Consider the following 18,018-nt stretch of genomic DNA (forward strand, 5'->3'; position numbering starts at 1 on the left):
AATAAGTTGATTAACTGGAATAAATAAACCAGTTAAAGAAAAACAAGAAAATGTAAAATAACAAAACAAACCACATGTCCTGAGTAAATCAACCTTTATTAATCATGTAAATTCCCTGCACCTGTCATTAGATGTCCACATGATGTCCAAAAAAATTACCCAGTCCAAAGTTCAAATGTTGAACATCATATAATGTCATGGCTGGACATCCAAATTGTGGACCTAGTTTGGACGTCGTACAGATGTGCAGAATGACTGGACTGATGGATTCATTATAGACACGACCTGCACGTCTATCCAACGTCCAGTGTTAAGTAGGTAACTATTACTGTTTACTATGTGACTGCCACTTCAAATATTAAATTTTCAAAATATTCAACATATTGTTTGTTTCTATTTATTAATTGTGTTGCAACTTTTCCTGTCCCAGAGGAAACCAAATCTGAAGAGCTTCGTTTGAACTACTACTGTTGTTTATTCACAGACATGACAGAGACATGTTTCAGTAAGTATTGCTGGCTATTAGTCTCCTCTATAAAGAAAAAAAATATATGACGTAAAAAACAGAACATGTAACATGTCAGAGGCTAGGGGAGCAGACGTGTAGCTGCCAACTGTTTTGCAAAACCGTTAATCCAGCTCAAGGCAGATAAAATCTTACTGTTAAGTTGTACAGTGAATGGCATATGAAGAACTCATAGCACATGTCACAAGCCTACAAATAATGTGTGTATTCGATTTTTAGCTATTAGTTTTTGCTATTCATTGGTAAGCTTTTGTTTGAATGTGGAGATGAACTCAGATCAGGACAATTCACATTCAATATGCACTTTGTGGACGTTTTGCCTCAGGCAAACCAAACCCTTCTTACCTCCTACCCCCTGCATTTCAAATGCACAACACCGACCCTCGTCCATTTCTCCCTCTATTCCTTCACATTAAAAATGCTGCTGTGCTCAGTCTAGTGGCACATGCTGCCAGGCTTGCCGTGCAGTGAGATTTAACAGCAAATACACTTCACTCTTCCACTAAATTCATGCGGCGTTTGCAATAGTTTATTGTAGAGTTTGGAAATGAACAATGGAGGCAGTGGGATGTGAAAAATCTACAAATTAGACTGTTATATAGGATTATACTTATATGTATCACAAACTCTCAAAGCTACGGTGGGGGGGGAAAGCATTTACCTTCCTGAAGAGTAGATTCTAAGTACAACACTATAGTACATTTACATAGTGGACCCACATATTGCTGCGATTCTGTGGCTTAGTGGCTTTTTTCCTGAGTCCAGCAGACAGACATTAAGTCTGGTAAGTCCTAGCAGATTGACCTTTGAAGTGCACATTGAACTGTAAAGCAAAGCAGATGATTAAATCAGAAAGCTGTCTTAGCTTATCATTATAACAGTGAACACAGAAAAAATAAAAATCAGGATTACCGCTGCACTGCACACATGGAGAAATGCCTATTGACATTATTGATTATGAAACCACAAAAGAGAGTCTTTTAGGCACAGCCTCTTTCATTATGTAAAATATTGCCTTTGTCTCTTCACATCATTACTTGCAGGATTACATCCAGTTGACTGACTGTAGCCTTTGAAGGGCTTTAATTTCTCTGGGCACTTTTGTGTTTGATCAGAAAACTTGGCATTTTGGATACCCAGCATTTGAGTAGTCAAACTGCCGAGACATACCCTCGCTGCGAACATACTCTGATCATAAATTGTGGAATGGAGGTGGGGGAAAAAACACTAGAGGACATGAAAAGCGATGCTTGTTGTTGTTTCAAATAATGGCTTAAAATACCCTTGATGCTCAACTGTAGCCGTAATGTGATTTAAGTGAGATGCAAAAGGCCTGAGGGCAGCCTGACGTGCCCTGGCTAATACATGTTTGAAACTTGTTTAAGTGGACACAATAGAACAACAATTACCTGAGTGAACAAATGTCTTGTTCGCTCAAGCTCTTGAGTCCATTCAGCTGCAAATGTGAAAAGTACAAAGGAGAAAGTCGAACAACTTTAAAAAGGTGAACATGGCGAAAAATGAATTTATGTATGAAATGAGGTATTCACATTATAACTCTGGAACCTTGAGAATCTTTAACTAGAGTTTGAAAAAGAATAAACTATGCATGAGTTAAAATCAATGAGTTTTGATTTAGTATTCAATTCTCGGTATTTGAAATCAACCAGAAACAGTTTCAGCTTTCTTTACACATACCTCTTTAATCAGTGCTTTCTTTCAGGAAGAGGCTGATTATATGACCTCCTCCAACAAGATATATCAGAACCGCCGCATTGTATTAAACATGACTTCAGGGTTTAACGAAGAGAATAAAAAACACTTTTCTTTTTAAAATTTTGTTTGTAGCAAAGCACTCTGTATCATAAAATCATAAACAGCACTGGGGTTTACCGCTTTGGAAACGGGTAGATGTAATACATTTTAATTTGTGCATTTTGCTATGATACAAGTTGTGCTATTAGGGATTTTAGTTATTTTTTAATTTAAAAAAAATACCACTTTTATATGGACGCAAACTCTTGTATTCGTGTGATATTAGATAAAAGCTCTCCCGGATGAGTGTGCAAGGATACACAGAAGCCTTGGTGTGTCCTGCAGCGGTCTGGGCTTGATTCTGCCTCAGGCCCCTTGCTGTATGCCACCTCCCCTCTCTGTCCACCTACCTTTTTGCATGTCTCTGCTGGCTTTGTCAAACAAAGACTCAAAAGGCTTCCCAGCCACATTTAAAGACAGTATCGTGTTTTTCACACTTGGCCTTTTAAGCTTTTATGTACACTGACCATGTTTATCTTATTCTCTGTAGGGCTGCTTCGACGTGCGGATTAGAAAGAGGCGTCAGTCCCCCTCCACTGTCTCCTTTGCTGCCACAAACAAACATTTTGCCTGTCTTGTTTTGAAGTTGCTTGCATGAATACAGTTCTGCACATCCCTGTAACACCTCCCTCCTTTATCCTATTCTCATTTTCTCATCCTAGATTGCCCTTGATTTTTCAGGGCTTCTCTATTTCACCTCCCTCCTCTTTTCGCTTCCTTTCTCCTCCTTCTCTTGCAGCAAATCCCTTGCTTCTTCCACCTCTTCACCCACTGCTGCCTGAAGGTTTTGAGAAATTGTTACATAATGCACTTCAAATTATCACAAAGCATGCATTATGGATACGGGTGGGGTGGGGGGTAGTGATATGGCAGACACTACAGGATTTGATAAGGAGTAAAGCAATGAAATTACCAATCACTTGCTTTGCAGATTAAATGGGTCAATCTATCATGTTCATGGTTATTGAGATTAAAGGAGATTGTTCTGTCAGTTGCTGTGTGAGCGTGCGCGCGTTCATGCAAACTACTGAATCATCCCCCATCTCAGCACCAAAGTACTGATAACAGCTGGGTGATTCTGATGACACATGACAGTAGTTCTTACATTGTCTTGGCTGCGTCTCTGAAACACAACATCACTCTCCTACTTTCCATAGCAAGGGATTTCAGTTCTGTTTGTCTCTTATATAAACACTGGGCTGTCTTTCTGTATTTCATAGTCCGTGTCCTTATAATTTTTCTGTTTTTGAGTTCTTTCTAAACCGCTCTTTCCTTTCGCATCTCTCTCTCTTGCTTTCTGTCTGCTTGCTGCTCTCCATCTAGATGGCCTGAGCTCCTCCTGTTTCCTTTATCCAGCTGTCTGCGTTCAAGGGAATTATGGAATTCATGCTTCACCCAAAAGAGACAGGACAGTGCCTGGGCACAGCTCTGGCAGAAGTAGATTCCCGGAGCACTTAATGCTGCAGAAAACATCCCCAGCAGTCATGTCCAACCTTCACTTCTGCCTAAATACTCACTGAGTCGGACAAAAAAAAAGAAAAAAAGAGAAACAGAGAATCCGAATGATGAAAGAATTATATGCCAAAGCCCAGCACACATACAGAAAATCCCCTGAAGCTCCATAGGCACTCTTTTTCTGTGCTTTATAGATCAGTGGTAACTCAGCTCCCCTATGGATTCTACTTGAAATTACATGAGGAACTAGACTTAGTGGCTAATATTTGTCACAATGGGATGTAAGATGCATGTTTCCAAATAAGTTAATATAAAATAAACACATTATTTCAAATAAAACTAGCAACAGGGCTTTGCATCTAAAATCTTCCTTTAATCTTTTTGAGCTACAGTTTAACATTGCCCCATTTTCATCTCTGTTATCACTACCTCTCTGCCTGTTTTTCACCATCTCCTCTGTTGTACAGGTTCCATTAGGGTGGTTGGGAAAATGCTATAAATCTACCTTCGTCTGTCTGCCTTTTCAGAACTTTCTTTTTTCTTTCTTTCTTTTTTTTTAAAATCTGTACTCCAGAAAGCTGAGAAAGCTTTTCAGGATTAAACAAAATCTGACTGAACTGACAACCTGTTCAGCTTGCTTATCTCCTGTTTTGATTTTAATGAATTAAAATCAAACACCCAAGTGCCCCCATGGCAAAAAACCTTGGTTGGATGCATAAATTATGAGAGGAACGAAAATGAACCAAGGATCTAAAGATGCCTACTGGGTCTTGTTGGAAAAGAAGGGCCTAAGTGCTGTATTTTTTTTTTAAAGCAATGAATGGAATATTAAAATCTATATGATCTAACAAGAGATGAGATGCTGGACCAGAGTAAGGGAAGTTTTAAGTAGCTAAAATTTTAGGATAGAAGTTAAACTGCATCCTTTTGTACGTTTGCTATTTCCCTGGCAGAGTGTAAACTTAACCATCAGGCTTTTATATTATCGTTGCACTTTATATTACAGCTTGGTAATGATGTGGCAGTAGTGGAAGCAATATTTGTTATAATATTTGTAAGTTATTACCACTTAAATACCAATATATATAATAACCAAATAATGACAAAGTAATAGTAAGTCTAGTTTAACATGGTGAGCATTTTGTGGCTAACTGAATCTTTTAAGCTGGAGGAAGGAAGAATTGTTTATGTAATTAGCAGAAAATCAACCATATATACATTCACAGATGCTTAAATTCAATTTATCACTCAGTAACACTTATATTATGTACCCTGATTACTTTTAGAAGGAGACTGCACATTTACAATGTTAGTTTTCTACCAAAGGTCTTCCAGGTAACAAGCGTCATGGTAATAAGCCACAGCATTAATTATAATATTTAAACTGTTATGGTCAAATTGAAAGGCTGCTGGGGACAAAATGCAGTATTAATTTCAACATTATAATGTGGTAACACAATACAATTTTTTTAATCATCGATTATTACTTTGATATTACAACTTTATTTCATACAGTCAATATATAAAAATTCAAACTGACATCCCTCTTTATTGGTTTATTAAATAAACATACAAAATAAACATACATTTGTTTCAACACTACTTTCTCCAGGTTCTGACCCTATATCACTCAATTAAATAATCTTCTGTCTAATATTATTCTATTAAAACCATGTTATAACTTATTCCCATGTTATTACCTTCTTGTTTCCACTAATAGCACATCATTGCTGGGCTGTAACAGAAAGTGTTACCTATCTATGTGTGTGTGTGTGTGTGTGTGTGTGTGTGTGCGTGCGTGCGTGCGTGCGTGTGTGTGTGTGTGTGTGTGTGTCTGTGTTTGTGTGTGTGTGTGCATGCCTGCAATTATTCAAAAATGGTTATATTACATTTTCATATCTATTCTAAGTTGGATGATATATTTTGAAAATAACTGAATGCGTTACTGTGTTCATATATCTTAGCTTAATTTCCAGCATTTATCAAACAAATCACTTGTGAATGCATAATGGAACTCGTTTACTTTCTTCTTTGTACAAAAAGGAGGGATGTCAGTCTCAGTTCTCTTAAAATCACCGTATGTCATAGCTGTTAATAGCCTATTGCTCAGATTGTCATTAAATGCTCATCTGGTAACAATTATCAGTATAGACAGGACAGCAGGACAGCAGGACAGCGTTAGTATTCAGAGAGACTGTCTGCAATAGTCTGCCAACAGCTGTATGTCCTGTCAAAATGTCTTTGCACAAGACAAAGAAATCCCCCATACTTATTCAGTGGGACACACTCTGGATTAAAGTGTCAGCTGAATGCCTAAAAATGTAAAGATGCGGAGTGTAGACTTGGGAACTGTCCAATAAATTAAAAAGCTGAGGTTGTCCATTAGCAGCTTAACAGAAGTCCTCTCTCCGTCTCTCATCTCATTCCCTATGTCATTCATGCAGACCTATTTGCAAACTTCTCGGACAACTCATAACCACTACATAGAGCATCTGCGCACCCATTTGTAGCCAAGTCCCTAATCATGGCTGGTCAGCTCCAATGTCAGGAAGACGTTTGCCTTTGCAATCAAACTGTCTTAAGAAGTGTCTGAGCTTTCAAAGTATCTCACAAGAGTAATTGTAAATTTACAGGCTTGACATTTCTCTCTCTCTCTGTTAAAGTCATTCCTTAATCATCTTTTTCATGTCTTATCATTGTGAAAACAGCCAACTACATCAAAGCTATGACAGACAAGTAGATAATTAAGAATAGAGTATATTGAGAGGCCGTTTGAATTGCTTTAGCACCATTAAGAGGGGAGGGGACCAAAAGACCCAAGGCCATTCTCAATATGGTGTATGCCAAGTTCAGACTGGCATTCTTGGAACTTCAAGCTTGATGAGTCCAGACTCCCAACAACATAGTGGTGAAGTACTCTATATGCAGTTGGAACAGCAGTGCTCTCGCTGACATTTCTGGCTCAGATGGGAGGCACTAGACTGCACTGCACAATTTGTTCCCAAGCTTTCATCCTTTTATTTCCTTAATATTATTTACATCTGGGTTTTTATTTCAGTAAAAATTCTATTCTTCCTGGCCACGGATCAACTGTGCATAAATCTGTAGATTTTTTTCCGCACATAATATTTTTCAGCTCTTATAATACATTAAAATCAGGAGACATACTTGGCCAGCTCACAGTTTTCACTTTTTTCATGTGTGGTACAGTGTTTGAAATCATTGTAATGTTGGAAAATGTTTTCTTTTTTCAGGATTTGTAGTTCATCTTCATTCATTCAGTATTCGGGTATACAAACTTGTAAACCACAGTGCCATTTATAAATGTAATTGCACATATAGCCTTTGTATTCATGCATCCCTTAGCAGCATGCCCAAACTTCCCTGTTTCACCATCGGCATTATGCAGTCACTGTGGTAGTCCTGGCCAGACCCATGCCAAAAATCCTGCACAATTCATTTTGGTTTCATATTGCCAAAAGTGTGTTGCCAATATTCATCAGGCTTCCTTTTATGTGCCCTTTGTGCCATTTTGTAAACAATGGCTTTCTTCTTGGGCACTGAGTATAGAGGTTGACTTCACACAGTGTCGACAAAATACCAATTTCCACAGTCCGAAGAACCTCCCCATGATTTTTTTTTTTGGGATTCAGGGTTGTGTAGGCAGCCAATTGTGTGTGACAGCATTTTTAGTGGACAGCCTCGGCACCTTCTGGTAGCATGGCTGTTCTGGCTTCTGGTATCTGGCTCCCTGATAAGTCACCTTAGGTGACTGTGGATCTCAGGAGCTGTCCAACCATTGGCAGAGGCAACCATGATGTGATGTTGGAAAATCTCTAATTTTTTCAGGACTGATATTCCATCTTAATTTATTCAGTATTCAGGTATACCACAGTGCCACTGAAAAATGGAATTGCATGCACGTCACACATGAACAAAACATCCTCCCACTTTGCTGATGCATTTATTATTTTTAAAGTCATTATTATATGAGCTACTAATTCAGTGATACAGTAAATATGTGGAATCAAATTGCAACATTTATGAGCCTGACACAATTTTTCCATTGTTTCAGTGTAATGGAGAGTTTACAGATTCAGCTAAGTTTCTGTGTAAAGCTGTACATACAGAATAGAAGGCTCCGTATTAGTTCATTCTTTCATATGTAACACATGTTAATGTATGAGTTATGAGCAGTGTTGGGACTAACGCGTTATTAAGTAACGCGTTACAGTAACTACGTTATTATTGTGGTAACGAGCACGGTAACTAGTTATTATGCCAAAATCAGGAACGCGTTAGTCGTTACTGGGATTTAGATAGGGTCGTTACTCGTTACTTCGTGCGGTGGCTATCGCGGAGCTTCCACAGATTCTGTAACATTAGCAAGTGGTGGAGACAGCAGGTGGAGGAGGGAAAGGGGAAGCAGGAGGAAAAGAGACCCGAGGCGGCCGCCGGTCCAAGTGTGAACTGAACTTCAGGTAAGAAGTTATGATCTGCAGTCTATCTGGGTCAGATATAAACCAAGTTTAGGTGGAGTTTATTTTCGTTATTCTGACTTTTTCCGTACTGCGTACTAGCTAGCGTGACGGAGTTTCTATACAGCTGGGTGGGTGCTATGAAGTTAATGTTGAACTTTATTTTGTTCATAAGTTATTAGAGTTGCCAACCGTCCCGTCTGGTATTCAGAGAAAATATTACGCGTATTGAGGTGAAAAGGAACAGTTTGTCCCATAATTCAGCTACAATGAAAAAGACACAAAGCTGGAGTTATTCTGTGTCTTTGCTGCACAGCTGCCTCTTCTTCTTTCATTCTCCCCCTCCCTCTCCCGTTTCTACTTCAATCATGAAAACTGATCAGTGATCAGCTGATCGGCTTTTCTCTCTTGTTTGTTTATCGGTCACTTTGCGCCAGAGAGAGGAAACCAGCCGATGTCGCGTTAAAAAGCAGCACGTTTAAGCTTGATCAGCTGTTGTTAGAATTTATTTAATATTAATTTCTACTATCAGCTGATGTTTGCTGGAGCCACAGCTGTAAAAAAGCTGCTGGTCATGATATCGGTTTGGTCATCTGGTGAGAGGGAAACATGAAGATGAAACCAGGAGATGTCCTTACTGAATCATCAGAGCTGAACAGGTGATGGAGAAACAGGTTTACCTTTTAGGTGACATAAATGAGTTGAAGGGAAGTTATGAACTGTTTCTGAGAGACAAATAACACCAGGATCCTTTTTTTTATGTAGCTGACAGCTGGTAACTGTGCAGGGGCGGATCTAGCCAAGTTTTTGCCATGGGGGCCAGGTAGGGCATTAACAGGGAGAGGGGGGCACAAAGAAATACTTTTCTTTCTTATTCTCATTTAAAATGTCTGGCTTTTAAAAAATAATTATCTCAATCTTACAACAAACGATTGATGCATATATACCATCAAAACAGTGTACATCACTGTCACAACAGCGTTTGTTTTCATTCAAAGGCTTTATGATTTTTCCTATAATGGCGGCCGGTCTCTAGTCAAAATGCCCGGGCCGATTTTTTGTCCCAGTCCAGCCCTGCAGCTCATCTGCAGTCTGGTGTTATCTACATCTTCCTATTCAGAAGGCAGAATTTCCGAGTTCTGAGTACAATCAAAGCACCACGACTGCAGTTTTTGTGTTGGATGTAAAAGGCGCACATGACGCTGTGACGTAGGCTAGAATCATGGCAGCAGTCAATGACGGTCCAGGCGTGGGATTTCTCTCGTGGAAATATGCACATTATCTTTTCCTTTCTGTTGGTAGGTGGCACAGTGCACTTGTGGCAAGTAAGCAAGCTAGAAGACTGGCAAAGTTGTGGAAGCAACACATTAACAAGAGAATTCTGAGTAAAACCAAAGTTACTTTCCCTAGTAACTAGTTACTTTGAAAGTAAGTACTTTTTGAACATAAAAGTTATTTGTAGTTGTGGTTGCTCGTTTTCTTTTTGTTTTGCTTTGTTTATTTGTCTCTTTTAATTCTATGTTGTTGTACTTTTTTAACATGTTCAAAATAAAGATTCAATCAATCAATCAAAAGTAACGAGTAACTTGAAGTAACTGAGTTACTTTTGATAGAAGTAACTAGTAATGTAACTAAGTTACTATTTTAAAGTAACTTACCCAACACTGGTTATGAGTATGCTGTGACCATAGCAGACAACTTTCCTTTCAGCATCTGATTTACTGTTTATAATTCTGCTTTTTCAAAAAGCATCTAGACTGCTGTCATGCTGTCTGTACTCTTACTTGACTGCTGTGCAAAGGTAAATAAAACTCATAAAGGTAACCTGCGTGTGTTCACCTACATTCATTTCAGATTTCCACAGCAGCCATTAGTTTATAGTGGAATACCTGTCTACCCTGGGCACAGAGGTTTTAATCTAACCTGGATACAGCTGCAAAATAAGAGCACCTCATTCATACATTGATTTGGACTGTACTTACATGTGCACACTTTTAAATGAACACTGAAAAAAGTTCACAGGAGCACAAACAAAAACAGACACAGACAAAAACACAGATTTAGACAGAATACGACTGGTTTTCACGGTTCGCTTCGATGTTTAGAGGTAGACTGAAAGCAAATTGTGTAAAACTTCACTGGGTAAAGGGTGTTTTCTTCCCCCAAGTATTAACTAAGGAATACTTAAGCATTATATTTGTGCAAGCAGTGAGTTTTAGAACGTAGCAAGAGAGGGAATGAGAGAAGCGGGAGGAGATATGATGTAAATAAAGTCTCTTTGAAGAGAGTCTCTGTAATGTGTGATCCTGTCTAACACTCTTTGAAGGCTTGCAACACCTAAGTGCCTTCAAAGACAAATCTCAGGCGACAAAAGCCTCTGCCCCACACAAGTACAGCAGGCGCTTTTCCGTGCAAACACACACATTCTTACAAAACTGCACAATATTTCAGTTGCATTTCTAGTTAACTGTATTTTCCCGAACAAGTGATTTCATATGAATAAAAACTTTTGTTTTACTGGCTTGTGATTGTGTGCCTGTGGCACCTGCTTGTCCATACACAGTAGCCAATGATGAGAGGGAGAAACTTGAACATGGAGGTGCCTGAACAGACAAGACACAGAGATAATTGACAGGAAAGAAGTTAATGTGCAATCACTTCCACACATGGACTGGTTGCATGAACAATGTGCTTCCAAGTTCTGATTTGTATGAATAGCCGGTATCTTGATGCCTTTTCAGCCGAAGAATAATGAGTCTCTACTACTCAATTTTCTATGGGGATGCATACATCATATACGTGGGTTGGTGAGAGCTAGTCGTCAATCACCAACCAAGCATCTTATGAAAAATTACTCTCAGCTGTCAGTATACTTTGTTCACTGCCACAGGGGAGACTTATGCAAAGCCATGACAACAATGGTGAGCAATCGTGCGCTACCCTCCTGCTCCTGCTGTGACTGTGAATATACCACTGTTAGGTCAGGTGTTTTCCCATCTAAACTGTCGAGTGGGTTATTTCAATCTACAGGAGCCATCCTTCGAGTTCACCATCGTGGGTTCAGTGTGGTTTTTGAACTGCTGAGTGGGCTGTCTCAGTTGAGAGAGATCAGCTTTAAGGCAGAAATATGCACCATGCGAGTGGCCAAAAAGAAGAAGAAAACAAAAATATATGGGAAGACTAACCCCTACCATCCAAGAATATCTTGAATAGAAATGAAGCAATTTTTAATCAAGCGTTTGATATATTGTCTTATGCTAATGGGTGTATATGGGGAAATTGCTGGCATGTGATTAATCACAAGATGTGCTGATTGTCCTTGTACAAGCAGTTGTTGTTGTTGGAATTGTAGATGCGCATCTTATACAATTAAAAATTGATCCCTTTGGTGGGATCATGCCTCCTAGTCCCCCTTTTCCAGAAGATCCAAGCCATTTAAAAGCCTATATGAAAGATTTCCACTGGACAAATGACAGTTAATGTTTTATTCTCACTGGGGGCACTTGACTGCATGAACTCACTGCAGATTTTCTCCTAAGTGTACACCAAAGACTGCTCATGCTTTATATTCAAAAAGGTTCCATCAAAGTAATGCCTGAGTCACTGTGGGAAAACAGCAGAGATGAAGATATCCAACGTTTTCTGTGGTTAAAGCAGCAGCCAACCTTTTCTTTAATAGGCTATAATCTCTGTTTTATTCTCTCAACAAGTGGGAAGCCTTCTTTTTGATTATTTAAATCCTCTGAATGCTGCTGTCACTGCGTGTAAAGTTTAATAAGATAATGATTATGAGGATATCTATAGGCCATGTCTTGCTAAAAGAAATGATTCATGCTGGCACCCGACTTGATACTTCTTAATTTTCTGAATTCTGCTTCTTGATAGCTTCAATAAATAAATAACCTTGATTAGATTTAGCGCTATGAATCCAATGAACCTAACCTAAACCTCTATTTAAAAAAATTGAACCTGAAGACAGGGTGGCATTCAAATGCTCCAGTGATCGCTGTGTATATCTGAGTGAAAGAGAATACACCCAAATGGAATAAAAAACGTCTCCATGAGAAGCCCTCATATCCACGAGTGGATATGAGGGCAACTTCATTACGTGCTTCAATGAAAGCTTGTAGTTGCTTTGATAAATCCTAAGGGTTTTTTCCCTATTGACTAATAAGGGGGAAAATGAGTCCTGGTTGCTTCCTACTGGCTGAAAAATAGTTGCTGATTTACAGATTATGCAAATAAATGCATATTTCCTGCCCTAATTGTTGCCCGATAAAGCACAAAATAGCCAGTCAGCACTGTGTGGCACACTTCACTGCATAAAATATCCATCTTGGCAAGTTTTTAATCTCAGTCTCGTTCTTAAGCATTTTTTTTTTTATTTCCATTAGAATATTAGTTTTCAGTTCACAAAAGAAGCATCTCAAGCTTGTAATAAATATGGAGAATTAGGGAGAAAACCAGTCGCATTAAAAGTTTGAATGACTCACTAAAAAATTTGTAGTTATTCATTTCATTTATAATTGGATGAATTAGAGGTCCAAGAGTACTTTTGTCCTGCATGCAGAGGCGCCTACATTCACAACAAAATAAGTTCATCAACACCATTATAGCAAGCTTTTCAGAGGGACTCCTCTGCTTATTAACCAGCCCTTTCATAGTAAGTGTGACTCAGAGTGCCGGTGAACTTTACTAGTAGAGCGTGTGAGTGTGGGAAAAGTGGGATGCCAGACTGTCAGAGTAGCTTTAACAGTGCAAGCTATCAATGAGAGCTCCAGTGGCAGCTTAATTCATCTTACACATTTACTTGAACACACTAACTTGAAGCACAGGTGAAATCTGTGCCTGTATCATTTCTGTGCCCATCTGCACCTACTGTAAGCATCCTGTCCATATGCATGGCAGCTTTTAATCAGCATCGATGTATTAACTAAGCTTTACCAAGATGTTGAATTTGAAATCAAGTTAAAAATCCAAAAGTAGGAATCAGTTTAAATTGGACAGTACCTAATGTGAGTTCAGTTTAGTCACTGATTTTTTATATTTTTTCTCAAGGTAACGCATATAAAATGCACAGTTTACTAGAGTAATTTCTTTTGTTGTTGCTCTGATGACAGTGGCACGGAAAGACTAAGTGCGCTCTGAGGTCAATGGGTTAAAGAAATGTGCAGAAGCAGCCCGAGATTAAGAAACGTGCGGGGTGAAACAAAAACAAGATTTTATATAACCAGTGTTCACCCCCGAGCAGATGTCACACTCAGCATTGCCTACGTAACCTACATCATTACGCAAACTCTCGCTAGACTACAGTAAGTTGTATCTTTTCCATATGGGTAAATGGCGAAGTATTGTTAGTTCTGTGATCACTGATCATGTGGTTTGACTTTGTGCGACCTTTGCGTCCTTTCAGACTATCGGAATTGGGGGAAAAGCTCCTACCCGCGTTCCTCAGCTTGCGGTTCCTGAACACCGAGATGATCACCAGCAGGTTCCCCAGCACGTCAACCACCGTGGTGAAGATCAAAACACTGGCCAGGATTGCAATGACCCAGGCGGGGCGGGCGGTCCCCTCTGTGGCCAGGGTGCGATCTAGCTGCCCCAGCCGTGGCTCTGTCCGGTTCTTTACAAGTGTTAATGTGTCCGGCATCACTGGCCCACAGCCCGAGCTGCTTTTGAATCGCCGCTGTAAATTTATGTCCCGCAGGTACCGTCGGTACCGGCGTGTCCTAAACGAAACATTAAGCGCACCATTTCGAGTTCCACAAGAGCCCAACGAGAGTCTGCCACTTAAAGGCGATGGGAATGAATTGCCGGGCTATTGTGCGGGAATCACGTGTGGCATATAAAGTTACACGTACTCTCGGCTCTTTCTTATGTTCGCACAAAAGTCATCCATCCACGTGCCACGGGCAGCTCAGATACGCGACGGTGCCACACCTTCTCTCTGGCAATGAATGCAAATTATTTGTCGTTCAGAAAATAGTCCTCCAGATAAGGTCCAGTCCATTCATATTTTAAATCTCCATCCTCGTCAAGTGTCCCCGGGTTGCTGGCTGGCATCTCTAAGTCTCCTCCTGCATGTGCCCACGCGGGAGAGAAGAAGGCTATTTCTTCAGATATATATATATATATATATATATTTAAAAAAAAATGTCAAATCATCGCACCGCCGGCGGAAACCTCATTTAATTTGCTGTTCTGGGAACACACGCGTGAACAAATTGCCTTCCCTGACCGTTTGTGTTGTCCTTGCCATGCTCTGAACTACGACGCAACCGGCGCTGTCCGTGGCGAGGCGGCACTGTGGCAAAACATCAAATCCACAGATTGAGCACGGGGAAGACACGGCTTCACAAACAACGTTTGTGCCTTCCACTGGGCTTTATGCGCATCTCCATTTCTCACACCTCTTGCCGTCTTTGACTTTCTCTCTTCATCTCCTAACCTACTTTGCCGAGGCATGCGTGCAAACAAAGATTTTCCCTCATTTTCCCCTCTGCCTATCCCCAGCGTGACATCCCAGAATCTGTCTTTGATCTCAGCACAATGCTTGGTTGTGCTCTAAGTGTACACACAGCGGTGGGTCGGCATGGGAAGTCCAGTCAGCACACACAGACTTGTGTGAGGCATGCGTCTTACGCAAACGACAAATTTGAAAATGTAATGATTGTTTTTTCTTTGTCCGAAGTTATTCGTGTGCAAGTACAAATATGCTGTTGGCTTTTAGGGTATTAAAATTAGCATTTTCATGCAGCTGGTGTCAGGCTATATAATTGAAGCCTTTCATTTGCAAATACGGTGCACTATTGATTGAACCAACGTACTTTAGTATTGTCTCTACTGAGTGCCACTTATGGACTCTAAGCTATAATTCACTTTGTGCGCAGTGCAGTAACAGTAAATGGAGGTTGCAGGCTAAACCCATTCATCCTTAACACGGGTAACAGTGCAGTCAGTCTCTCCGTCAGATCTGGTGGATTCATATGTCATCAATACTTGTGGTGACACATTGAGGACAGTGCCATTCCACTTGTTTAACTCTTCACTACTGGGCGAATGGATGACCCTGGTGCCCTCAAGCACAGCAGCAGGAACAGATTAGAGCAGCCCAGTGTCATCCTCAAAGCAGTATGATGAGTTCCACATGAGCCTGATGTGATGACCAGGAGACAGACAGCTCTGGCAAGTGAGGTCAGGGCATGCAATCATACGCTTTGAGTATGGAAATAAACTCCATAGAAGGGACAGTGACTGAATGAATTTATAATATTACTCACACCTGGAAAAAAAATCTATAGTCTTGATGGTACAGACCACAAAACATCTAAATCTGCTAATTGAAACTGCAAATCCCCGATAAGACTGCGCTGACTGTGCTTCACAGACTATTCAATCTCAAGCTAATGTATTACAGTGCTCGTCTGCTTTGAAGGAACTTTTGATAATCTTAAGCACTTAAAAAATAATAATAAAAAAAAACTTCAAGGCATTCCTTTATCAGCACAGCACTGTGATGTGTAACCTTAAACCTCTGAGTTTTGTCATATAAGCCTTTGAGTAAAAAAAAAAAAAAACACTAAGAAAGGCTTTTAAGGTAAAAATAAAAAAATAAATCCAGGATTATTAAAGAAGCAAGAAAGAAAAAAAAAGAAGCAAGTACCCTACAATTTATAACCCAATCTGAATCCATAAATTGTCCTATTTTGATATATACTCTTTAGAAAAAAAAGATCTTAAGCACTTACTTATGGCAGTGTAGCCTAATGTTGTGGGTATAAGAGCAGAAATGAGGATGTAGATGAATAATGTACTGAGAATCTCACCAAAGAAAGTGGGTTTTAGCATAACCCTCTTGAAGAGCCAGTAACATACAGTAGCGTCTCCATATGGCCGTGTTGTTTGTGCTGTACTCTACATGACAACATGGCTTATTAATATTGATAACGCAGTCTTTGCTAACACAAGTCACTGTTCTGCAGAGAGTTTTCTGGAAATTACCAGATGGTGCCATGAAAACAAGTGTCGGAGGTACCAGGTGTAAAGAAAAGAAAAGGCATAGAGTCTATACTTTATGTTGTTTTGAGAGTTATTGAAATAAATATAACAAGTGTAACCATAATTGGATTGTATTCATGAGTATAAACAATCTAATCTTTGAGTAACACAACTGAAAACAGGTTTGGAGGAAGCGCTGCTACATTCATTTAACAACAGAAAACCAAACCAAATGCAAAAGAAAAATGGAACATCACATTTTCATTTGCAGGATTATGATGAAATGAACATGATATATATGAAAATCAAGAGAAGAGGGATTTGTAATAAATCTCAATAATAAATCTTTTTAAAAAACGCAAACGCATAGTGAAATGCTGTATGTGTGACAAAGTTCTTGCAAAGTTTCATTGGCCCAAACAGTTCGGGTACATACAGATACTGAGCATACAAACATGTTATCGTTATATTAGGATGGGACTGAAAGCTTTTTGTTGTTTCGTTTAAACGTTTAAAGATGTGGGAACATAAAAATAGCCAAACTAGTCTTCAGTGTTTTTGAGAACAGATTTGGACATCTAAAACTTTGGACTCACACATGTGGTCCCAGAGGATGAATTTCATTGACTTTGCAAAAAAAATTTGGTTGAAATTTTCACTCATTTTTGACAATTATTAAATGCATAAATTAAATTTTAAGCTTTCACATATCACTGAATTTGGTACAGGCAGTAATGGTCATTAAAAAAGACAAATATTGACAAGTGTGGTTGGTTATTATTCTACTTGTGTCTACTGATTTGTATTTTTCAACCATAATTCATAGGAAAGATCACTCCAAAGACCTTTTTAAAAAAGAGCTATGGGCTCATAAGCTTAAAAATCCTGTATGAAATTTAGTGGAAACGGCTCCTGAGCCAAATAACACGTAAAGAGATTTTGGTACAATCTGGATTTGGAATTTATGCTGTTAGATTATCATTTTAAACCGCAGCTTGAAAACTGGAACTGAGGCAAAGGTTAAACTGGAAGAGGTTGACGTTCTTACTTCATCATTATTAATAAGATGTTAGCTTGCGTTTTGTCTTCTACACATGTTTATGTGTTTATGTTATTGTGTTTTTATTGTTCTTACATTTGAATTGTCAGATTGACTGTAAAGGTTCCTAGCAAAGGCATTTCATGCTTTCATAGTTTAACAAGGGCCTAATAAAAGTCTTAATCAATTTTAAATCATGCTTTTTATTTGTTTTTGTTTCTAATGTCTCTGTAAAGCACTTTGAATCACCTTGTTGTTGAATTGTGCTATACAAATAAACTTGCCTTGCCTTGCCTTGCCTTGCCTTAAAGTTGCAGCAAAATCAGCAAATCTTAATGCTTATTCTGCTGGCATGAAAAACAACCCCTGATGATCAAAGAACAACACAAGCCAGCCCTTTTACTTAGCTTAATCAGATCTCAGCAATCTTAAAGGTGACAGCGTACCAATTCCTTTGAGCCAGAGAAGATAACAAGCTGAGCTCTGAAGCCCATGATGCAGCCATATTTCTCAGCAGCTGTTGATCCATCATTCTGTCTCACCTCTCTTTAAGGCAGCAGTTTCTTACAAGATCAGAACAAACTGGGAAGTGTTGTAATGCAGTCCAACAGCTTAACACTGAAGGCCCCTGCATATCAGCATATTAGGGCTCGAGCCAAGATGAATGAAGGGTAAAAAAATATATCCCGGAAAATGGGATTCAGCTT

General features: G+C 39.3%; 1 protein-coding gene across 1 annotated transcript in view; it reads right to left on the bottom strand.

Moving 5' to 3' along the window:
* Positions 1–14,434, bottom strand: part of mtnr1bb (melatonin receptor 1Bb) — a 54,137-nt gene extending 39,703 nt beyond the window's left edge. Inside the window, exon 1 of the mRNA XM_006800071.2 lies at positions 13,717–14,434. Coding sequence (XP_006800134.1) covers positions 13,717–13,924 — 208 coding nt within the window. The 5' untranslated portion in view covers positions 13,925–14,434. The remainder of the gene's footprint in view (positions 1–13,716) is intronic.
* Between the last annotated feature and the right edge of the window lie 3,584 nt (positions 14,435–18,018).

The sequence above is a fragment of the Neolamprologus brichardi genome, chromosome 10 (assembly GCF_056152115.1).
Source record: "Neolamprologus brichardi isolate AB-2024 chromosome 10, ASM5615211v1, whole genome shotgun sequence".
NCBI classification, from domain to species: domain Eukaryota; kingdom Metazoa; phylum Chordata; class Actinopteri; order Cichliformes; family Cichlidae; genus Neolamprologus; species Neolamprologus brichardi.